The 10,899-nt window shown below is 39.5% G+C and overlaps 1 protein-coding gene across 1 annotated transcript in view; it reads right to left on the reverse strand.

Moving 5' to 3' along the window:
- Positions 1 to 2,406: 2,406 nt before the first annotated feature.
- Positions 2,407 to 10,899, reverse strand: part of LOC106874738 (uncharacterized) — a 13,917-nt gene continuing 5,424 nt past the window's right edge. Inside the window, exons 3-4 of the mRNA XM_014922573.3 lie at positions 5,901 to 6,128; positions 2,407 to 2,938 (exon numbers count right to left, since the gene is read on the reverse strand). Coding sequence (XP_014778059.1) covers positions 2,616 to 2,938; positions 5,901 to 6,128 — 551 coding nt within the window. The 3' untranslated portion in view covers positions 2,407 to 2,615. The remainder of the gene's footprint in view (positions 2,939 to 5,900; positions 6,129 to 10,899) is intronic.

The raw sequence follows: 10,899 nt of genomic DNA on the forward strand, positions 1-10,899 counted from the left end.
GGTGGCGAACCCTGCTGTACTCTTTCACCACAACTTTCTCTCACTCTTTCTTCCTATTTCTGTTGTGCCTGTAATTCAAAGGGTCAGCCTTGTCACGCACTGTGTCACGCTGAATATCCCCGAGAACTACGTTAAGGGTACACGTGTCTGTGGAGTGCTCAGCCACTTGCACGTTAATTTCACGAGCAGGCTGTTCCGTTGATCGGATCAACTGGAACCCTCGACGTCGTAAGCGACGGAGTGCCAACAATTATAATGTTGTTAGCCTCCACCCCCAACCCCCATAAGAAATGATAGAGACTAGAAGATGTGTGTACGTCCGTGTGCGTGTGTGTGTGTGTGTGTGTGTGTGTGTGTGTGTGTGTGTGCGTGTGTGTGTGTGTGTACGCTCGTACGCGCCTTAGTACTGTGCTTGTCCCCCAACACCACTTGACAACCGATGTTCCTTTGTTTACGTCCCCACAAAAAAGCGTGAGTACCAAACTTAAAATAAAATAAGTACTGGAGTCGATTTGTTCAATGAAACCCTTTAAAGTAGTGCCCCAGCATGGTCGTATTCAAATTAATAAAACAAGTAAAAATATGTCTTTGAGAGATTGGTGAGTGCCAAATGGTTTTCGGGCAGGAGTGGGAAATTCAAAGTTTTAATAGGAAATTATATTTATCAGGATTGTAATTAGATTACCTAATTACCTGCTAATAGGACTATAAATCGAAGGTTACTGCTGGTTGCTTGCCTAAACTGTTAACCTGGTGACTGTTAACATACGTCAGTAACAAAGGTGGTGAGCTGGCAGAAACGTTAGCACGCCGGACGAAATGCTTAGCGGTATCTTGTCTGTCTTTACGTTCTGAGTTCAAATTCCGCCGAGGTCGACTTTGCATTTCATCCTTTCGTAGTCGATAAATTAAGTACCAGTTGCGTACTGAGGTCGATCTAATCGAATGCCCCCCCTCCTCCCCCAAAAAATTTCGGGCCGCGTGCCTAGAGTAGAAAAGGATACACGTCAGTTTTAAAATAGTTACTGTGCCGGGCAAAATGCTTAGCAGTATTTCGTTCGTCTTTATGTTTTGAGTTCAAATGCCGCCGAGGTTTGATTTTGCCTTTCATCCTCTCTGGGTCGATAAAATAAGTACCAGTTGAGCTCTGGGGTTGATGTAATCGCCTAGCCCTTTCCGCTCCCTTGAACTTGCTGGCGTTGTACCACAACTTGAAACCAATATATACCAGTAATGACACGCAGAAAATATTTAGGGATCATTTATTAGCTAAGAGTAGACTTTAGAAAGACCCTGAAACAGTATATTTTGAGCAGTCATCAGTGATTGGTAGGAATAGTACTGTGTCCACAACATGTGCGTGTGTGTGCGCGCGCGCGACCAAACGTTATTGGGCTAAGGGAGATAATTCATGGTGGTTAGTTGTAGTTTAGTCTTGGAAGCTTTGCTTGCTTCCAAGCTGCTACTGCTGCTGCTGCTGCTGCTACTGCTGCTGCTGCTGGCAAAGGAGTAACTGTTACAAATGGACTATTTTTAAAATCTTTTTCAGTCTTTTAACGAATGGCGGAGAGCTTTCAATTTTCTCTTTCTCGTTTCTTTCATTTCCTCTTACTGTGTGCTCCTCTTCGTCACACGACACCATTTGATGTTATCATTGAGAAGAGGGGAAATGATTTGAAATCAAACACCTTTCCTTAACTCTAGCCTCTTCTAAGGTACACAAGGAGAAATGACCACACACGTCCGTTCACGGTTAATTCCACAACAAAATACACAGCAGGCGTGGCTACAGATGCAGGTGTGGAAACAAGCGCAGGCGTTGCAGTAGACGTAGGCGTGGAAACAGGCGCAGGCGTGAAAACAGGCGCAGGCGTGGCAACAGGCGCAGGCGTGGCAACAGGCGCAGGCGTGGCAACAGGCGCAGGCGTGGCAACAGACGCAGGCATGACTGTGTGATTAAGAATCTTGCTTCCCAACCACATGGTTCTGGGTTCACTTCCACAGCGTGGTACCCTGGACAAGTGTTTTCTACTGCAGCCTCGGGCCGACCAAAGCCCTGTGAGTGGATCTGGAAGACGGAAACTGAAAGAAACCCGTCATATGCATGTATGTATGTATATATGTAGGTAGGTAGGTAGGTAGGTAGGTAGGTAGGTGTTCGTGTATGTATGTATGTGTGTTTTTGTGTTTTTGTGTAAGTGTGTTTGTTCTGCCACCACCGCTTGACAACCGATGCTGGATTGTTTACGTCTCCGTAATTTAGTGCTTCGTCAAAAAGGAGACCGATAGAATAAGTACCTTTAAAAAAAAAAGAGAGAAAGAACAGATTGATTTCTTCAAGGCGGTGACCCAGCATGGCTGCAGTCCAATGACTGAAACAAGTCAAAGATAAAAGATGAGTAAATAAATGATTAGATTTTTTTTCCTCCTTTTATTTCGTTTCTGTTTAATTATTATTGCTTTTTTATTGTTTTATTTGATATTTTTACTATATTTGCTTTATATATACACACACACACACATATATATATATATATATATATATATATATATATATATATATATATATATATATATATATATATATATATATATATATATATATGTATATACAGTTACAGAAGAGTATGTATTCCAAGGGCGACAACTAGCAACAAAGTCGTGATCAATAGTGCTGGAGAGCTGTTGGCTTCATGACGACTGGCAGTGGTTGTGTCACTCTTCTCCATTGTAAGTGGATGAACGTTACCGGAAGCTTCTACTTCGTGTGTGTGTTGTTTTCGATCGTTGCCGCTTCTCCCTTGTACGGTTTTCCTTCTTTCGCTCGGGTAATAGCCCGGGGTTATAGTGTCGGCGTCGAATTTAAAATGCTTCCTGTTGCTTTTGTGATTTTCGTTTACTTCCAGACTCCCTCCGGGCGCTTCAGTTGGTGTCAAGGCTGTTGGAAAAATACAATAATAACGATTATTTATATATTTGCCAATTGAGCGACAGACGGATGATATTAAAGAGACGAAGCTTAGAAACAGTAGGTGGGCAGTGGGGTTTATGGCGAGTGTTGGAAAAAGGCAACGATAAAGAAAACCAAAACTAAATACTGCCTCTAGCTAAAACTAGTAACAGAAAGAGAAAGAAAGAGAGGGAAAGACTAAGAGAGAAAGAAGATTTATACATACATACAAACATACATACATGCATACATACATACATACATACATGCATATACACATACATGTTTAAAAAGATGAGACAACTAAGCCAAAGCAGTGTGAAATTTCTAGGACATTTTATAAAAGAGAAAGATAGTCTTACAGCTGTTTCGTGGATATAAAGATATCCCATTTCATCAGAGACGATATGAGAGAGTTAAATAGAAGAAAATGATAGAGTTCTGTATAAGGAGTTATTTTGGAAAGGGAGAGATACAGGAGGTATAAAAGGAAATATACGAATAAAAATAAGAATATATGTTGGATGTTAAACTTTCTGTTCCATTATCCAAAGACATAAGACGTGGCTTGTGTCACAGCTGTCTTGCTTCTGACTAGTGTTTGAAGCTTGCTCTATTTTTATAGGGAGTTCATGGCTAAAAGTGGTACATGCTTTGAATTGGATTTGATCAAATGATCCACATGAAATGATAAATGTACGTACATACATACATGTACAACTTTCCAGACGTTTATCATTTAAATATATATGAGCATATCTAGATATGCAAATATATGCATGAGTATACAAACATAAAACATACAAATCTGCACATACATACATACATACATACATACATACATACATACATACATACATACATACACACAAACAAAAATACCCTGCTGTTGATGTTGAAATTTCAATGAAGGACCCTTAGATCGAGGTTAGAAACCGGTTCTTTCTTTATTGGCAAGAAATCTTGAAATAAACTGAATAATGACATACATACATACATACATACATACATACATACATACATACATACAAACAAAAATACCCTGCTGTTGATGTTGAAATTTCAATGAAGGACCCTTGGATCGAGGTTAGAAACCGGTTCTTTCTTTATTGGCAAGAAATCTTGAAATAAACTGAATAATGACATACATACATACATACATACATACATACATACATACATACATACATACAAACAAAAATACCCTGCTGTTGATGTTGAAATTTCAATGAAGGACCCTTGGATCGAGGTTAGAAACCGGTTCTTTCTTTATTGGCAAGAAATCTTGAAATAAACTGAATAATGACATACATACATACATACATACATACATACATACATACATACATACATGCATGCGTACATACATACATACATACATACATACATACATACATACATGCATGCGTACATACATACATACATACATACATACATACATACATACATACATACATACACACGCTACATCATCAAGGACGCATTTCATAACTCACAAAATCGTGCTATTAAATTTTCCTTCCGTACAAAACATTATATCAAAACTTTTCTTTTGTGGTTTAAGTCTTGGAAATTAGAAATTTCTGCTATATACTTTAAAGTGTACAAAGACTGGGAACAGACTTTTAAAAATTATGTGTTGGGGCATTAGAGGTCTTTGTGGTGTTTTGATGAATGGTCAAATGTTAAAAGCGAAAGCAATAGTAATAAACATAAAAAGCATTAATATAAACTTACAAATGTGGCTACACTTAACTATATACTTATTTACATACAAATATGTGTGTGTGTAAACTAAAAATGACTAACCGATTAGTGACTGATACGATGGGATGAGAGTCTGTGTACGTAAGTACAGCAAACACACGTCTCTAAGCTCAACAAACTAGAATAAAAAGAAGAAAAGAAAAAAACTAACTCATTCAGAATTGACTGGTAACAGTGTTTCAAGTAGTTGCAGTTATGTCAGTGAAAAGGTCGCAGCTGTGCGACGAAAATTTTGACTCCTCATGAAATAAATTTAAGTGTTGAGTAGAATGACTCGCGATATTTTTTCTGACTCTCTGCAGTCTGGGTTCGAATTACGTTAAGATCAACTTTGTCTTTCTATCCTTTCGAGCTCGATAAAAACAAAAATACCAGTTCAGGGCGGTGGATAATGCGGAATTGTTTAGAGCGTCGGACGGGATGATGCCTCGCGATATCTATGTTCAAATCTCGTCTCTGACACTGAAAAACATTAACGCTTCTATCAGGAGCTGCGACTGTAGAATAATATCAACTATTTGCCAAACCAATGGAAACAAAAGTTCCTAGCTTCTTTCGGAAAATCGTGCCACCTCGATCATATTTATATACAGAGTACCCACATATACAAAGACTGGGTACATGGAGTAAATAAAATCATAACATAAACTATTGAATATAAGAAATAATAATTTCTTAAAGTATGTTAATCCCCATGTACCCAGATTTTGTGGACACCCTGTATATATATTCTTTCACTTGTTTCAGTCATTTTGACTACCGCCATGCTGGAGCACCGCCTTTAGCCGAACAAATCGAGCCCAGGACTTATTCTTTGTAAGCCAAGTACTTATTCTATCGGTTGTCTTTTGTCGAGCCGCTAAGTTACGGGGATGTAAACACACCAACATCGGTTGTCAAGCGATGGTGGGGGTACAAACACAGACACACAAATACATACATACATACATACATATATATATATATATATATATATATATATATATATACGACGGGCTTCTTTCAGTTTCCGTCTACCAAATCCACTCACAAGGCTTTGGTCGGCCCGAGGCTATAGTAGAAGACACTTGCCTAAGGTGCCACACAGTGGGACTGAACCCAGAACCATGTGGTTGAGAAGCAAGCTTCTTACCACACAGCCACTCCTGCGTCTTTATATGTATATAAAGAGCCAAAAACTTACCATAATCGATCGGAAGTAAAGGGCATTCAAGAATTTGAAACCTGCCCTCGCATCCTTTGTCAAGCCACCACATCGTTTCATTGTAGAATAAAGTGGAACCAGGCCGGCAGGGGTGGTAGGATGTCTGCTGCCATAGACTAACAAGTTTTATACGAAAGCCCGGTGTCGCAGGGTGGTAAGTGAGGACGAAATAAGGATTGCTCCCTGATCGAGTACGTATGACACAATCTGAATCACAGAAGAAGGACGGAGGTTTCAAAAGATAATTCCAAACATGAATATAAATAATATCTATCGTCTTTGCAAGCATAATCACAGCTTCCCCCATTTAAAGTCAAAAGTTCAAGAATGGTCAACAGAACAATTGGGAATTGTCAAATATAAAAGACCAATTAGCTTTCGTATTTTCCAGCATACAAGTCGAATTTTTCAAACTAAAATTTACAGCCAAAAGATGGTGGATCGACTTATACACCAAGACGACTTTGGAGGACCAAAAATTCCATGTGAAATGCAGCAGGATTTTGAAAGATAGTAATGCTTATACCACATGTTTACACTATATACAGGAGGCGCAATGGCCCAGTGGTTAGGGAAGCGGACTCGCGGTCATAGGATCGCGGTTTCGATTCCCAGACCGGGCGTTGTGAGTATTTATTGAGCGAAAACACCTAAAAGCTCCACGAGGCTCCGGCAGGGGATGGTGGTGAACCCTGCTGTACTCTTCACCACAACTTTCTCTCACTCCTTCTTCCTGTTTCTGTTGTACCTGTAATTCAAAGGGTCAGCCTTATCACACTCTGTGTCACGCTGAATCTCCCCGAGAACTACGTTAAGGGTACACGTGTCTGTGGAGTGCTCAGCCACTTGCACGTTAATTTCACGAGCAGGCTGTTTCGTTGATCGGATCAGCTGGAACCCTCGACGTCGTAAGCGACAGAGTGCCAACAACAACAACAACACTATATACAACGTCGACAATGTCAGAAAGTGTGGAATTCGACAATTAATTCTAATCTAGTCAAGTGGCGGTGAGGATATGTGGCTTAGTGGTTAGGCTATTCGGCTCACGATCGTAAAGTTGTGAGTACGATTTCCAGCGACAAGTTGTGCCCTTGAGCAAGATACTTCACTTCGAATTAGTCCAGTCTACTTAGCTGGCAAAAATGGGTAGTACCTGTATTTCAAAGGGCCAGGCTCTGTGTCACGCTGAATCTCCTGGAGAAATACATTAAATGTACACGGATCTATGAAGTGCTCAGCCACTTGCACGTTAATTTCACGAACCGACTGTTCCGTTGATCGGATCGACTGGAACACTCGTCGTCGTAAGCGACGGAGCGCCAGTTTCTTTAGTCAAGTAGCAATTAGGATATCAGTCCTAAATTCTTAAATTCCGAATTCCATTAAAGCATTTTGATGAACCTCCCGGTTAAGAAACTTCAAATCCATTTTGATTTTCGTTTCATTTGTATTATTTTATTCTTTTACTTGTTTCAGTCATTTGACTGCGGCCAAGCTGGAGCACCGCCTTTAGTCGAGCAAATCGATCCCAGGGCTTATTCTTTTATTCTTTGTAAGCCTAGTACTTAGTCTATCGGTTGTCTTTTGCCGAATCGCTAATTTACGGGGACGTAAACACACCAATACCGGTTGTCAAGCGATGGTGGAGCGAACAAACACAGGCACACAAATACATACATACATACATACATACATATATATATATATATATATATATATATATATATATATATATATATATATATATATATATATATGTATGTATGTATGTATGTATGTATGTATGTATGTATGTATGTATATATATATATATATATATATATATATATATATATATATTACTTATTTAATGACATCTTGATCCGGCTATATACAACTTAATGTGTCGTACGCCCGTCAACCGCGTGTGTGTGTGTGTGTGTGCATACATATATGCATGCTTCTATGTATGTATGTATGTATATACATACATACATACATACATACATGTATGTATATATATATATATATATATATATATATATATATATATATATATATATATATATATATGAGAGATATGGATGAGGAGTAACAATGCGGGTTACTTGTATGATAGATAGATAGATAGATAGATAGATAGATAGATAGATAGATAGATAGATAGATAGATAGATAGATATTGCGGCAGTAATAAATTACATGGGCAAGGCAGCCGGCTGGCCAAATTGTTATCACGTTGAGCAAAATGCAAGCAGCATATCGTCCGTCTTTCAAATTCAGTTCAAAATTCCGCCGAGGTCGATTTTGTGTTCCATCCTTTCGAGATCGATAACAAGTACCAGTTGAACACTGGGTTCTATGTAATCGACTTAGCTCTTCCCCGAAATTAATGGTCTTACGCCAAAATATGGCCATGATGAATGATGTTTGAATCCGCCATCAAAGCGCGTGCATTCTGTTTGAGCTTCCTTTCAGCCCATTTCTGTGTGACGCTGGCCACCCTGCTAGTAACCTAGCTCATCCCAAGCACTCTACACCAAAAGGTTTGACGCACAAACAACACCAAGCATCTTAACTGGACCCTCGCTCCACAGACCCAAACGCTTCCCAACTTTGACTTGCCACCGTACCGAACTACAAAATCACCAGTTTGTCCTCGTTAAATGCATACTCATGTCATCGGCTCATGTTTATTCAGTACAGTGCAGGCAACCACGATTACTGTCGTGTCCAGCACGACACTCCTGCGTCTCAGTTCGAGCGAAAAATCTCAACAAGGACCCTGGGTTCCTGCAGCGATGACTAAAGAACTAAAACGTAAAGGCGCGCCGTGAGTGATGACACAACTTTGACGAACAGAGTATGTAAATCCACCGCTCTACATCGAAGTAATCAAGCCTTTGAGAACGAGTCGGAAACCGTCAGCCCTGAACCACCGCTACCGAGTCGCGGTGGTTCATCTTAAGTGGCAGTAATGCCTTAACAACATTTAAGCCGGGGGGGGGGGCAAATTAATGCATTGAAACCTATAGTATTTATTTACGAGGGCGTTTCGAAAAGTTCCTGACTTTGGGTAAAAAAATACAGGAGGCTCACTTAATTATGATTTTATTCAGCATATTCCCCTCTCAGTTTCACACTTATTGCAGCGGTGCTTCAGCTTTTTTAAACCCTGTAAAAGAACCAGGCCTTTGCTACACCCTTAAAACCAGGGAATTTTCAGCACCCACTCGTATTAACGGCACGGTTAGGCAAGGTTGGGCCCCATATACTTGTTGGGATACCAGGCAACTACCGAGTGTGTCCTTACCAGAGAACGGTAGTGCTTGTAGAAGCCATTGGCTTTATCCAAATGGATCAGTGCCTCGCTTAAACCAAATATACCTGTAAGACAGGAAGCGGAGTCTGTCGTTGATATATCTGCCGAGAATGCTCAAACCTGTGCATTTCCGACTACACTACGGATGCCAGAACGAGGCTTTTCCATTGCTCAGCCTCAATATTCACCCTCTCCTCACTCACTCCCCCACCCTCCACCTCTCTCTCTTTCACTCTCTTTCTTTCTTTCTCTCTCTCTCTCTCTCTTTCTTTCTCCCCCCCTCTCTCTCTCTCTCTCTGTTGTTGCTGTTCTTGTCGTCATTGTTTAGCCCCAGGCCAACCATGATTGAATAGACTTACGATCAAAAGCATTCCAGCCACGACCGTCCCACATTTTTTTTCAGACATAGCGCACCCATCCATCCTGCCATTCAGGACAAAATTCTCCGATGTTCTTCTTACTTTTAAGATTGTAGCGCATGAGTTGAGAGAGATTTGGCTGCTACTACAAGCATGTCGAATGGTTGCATTCACACTTCGCTGATAACCGAAAGTAGTAGTAGTAGTAGTAGCGGCAGCAGCTGGTGGGGAGCTTGGATCAGGAAGACTGAAACAACACCATCAACAACAACAGCAACCACAAATACCCCGGGTATGTCGGACTTTACAGTAAGATCCCCAACATATTTTGTCTCTGCATTTTGGTGTATGTTTGTTTATCTTTATTAACCATGGATCAAAGGATCTTTATCCACCCGACTATTCACCCGAGCAGAACCGCTATACGGTCGCTCATTCTACTAAAACAAAATCGGCATCGAAAACTTCCTTCTTTTTTTTTTTTACTTTTTTTTAATAAAGCGAAAGATACATAAAGGATAGTGTATGGAAAAGGGAAAAAAAGGCGGGATTCTCATGGCTGGAAAGCCTTTTGATTAGAGGTCTACTGAATCCGAATTGTCTTTGAATTAAGCAACTACGAAAGCGGCAAAAATAAGGACAAGGGGCGACAACAACAAAAGAATCATGACGACAACAACAACATCAACAACAGCGATATCAGAAACAACAACAACAACAACAACAACAACAACAACAACAACAGTAGCAGCAACAAAATAACGGGCAACTGTTTACGAGGGAGCCTCTACGTGGTCACATCAGTTGCTAGAGGTGACAGCAGTTAATTCGCTTTGTAATCACGTGCCGAAGTCTTGGATAAGGTGTGATGCACTGGATTATGTGGACCTGGAGGGGGGGGCACGTTTGGAACGCTTTTGATCATGTGTCTCTGCTCAGTTACTAAAAGTAGAAGACGCAACAGCAACAGCAGCAGCAGCAGCAACGGTAGCTGTAGCAACAACAGCAGCAGAGATAATACCATGCGCAGGAGCAGTAGCGATAATGATAATAATAATAATAATAATATAATAATAATAATAATAATAATGATAATAATAATAATAATAATAATAATAATAATAATAATAATAATAATAATGATAATGATAATAATAATAATAATAATAATAATAATAATAATGATAATAATAATAATAATGATAATGATAATGATAATAATAATAATAATAATAATAATAATAATAATAATAATAATGATAATGATAATAATAATAATAATAATAATAATAATAATAATAATAATAATAATAAT

The sequence above is a fragment of the Octopus bimaculoides genome, chromosome 14 (genome assembly GCF_046866305.1).
Source record: "Octopus bimaculoides isolate indiv1 chromosome 14, ASM4686630v1, whole genome shotgun sequence".
Taxonomy (NCBI): domain Eukaryota; kingdom Metazoa; phylum Mollusca; class Cephalopoda; order Octopoda; family Octopodidae; genus Octopus; species Octopus bimaculoides.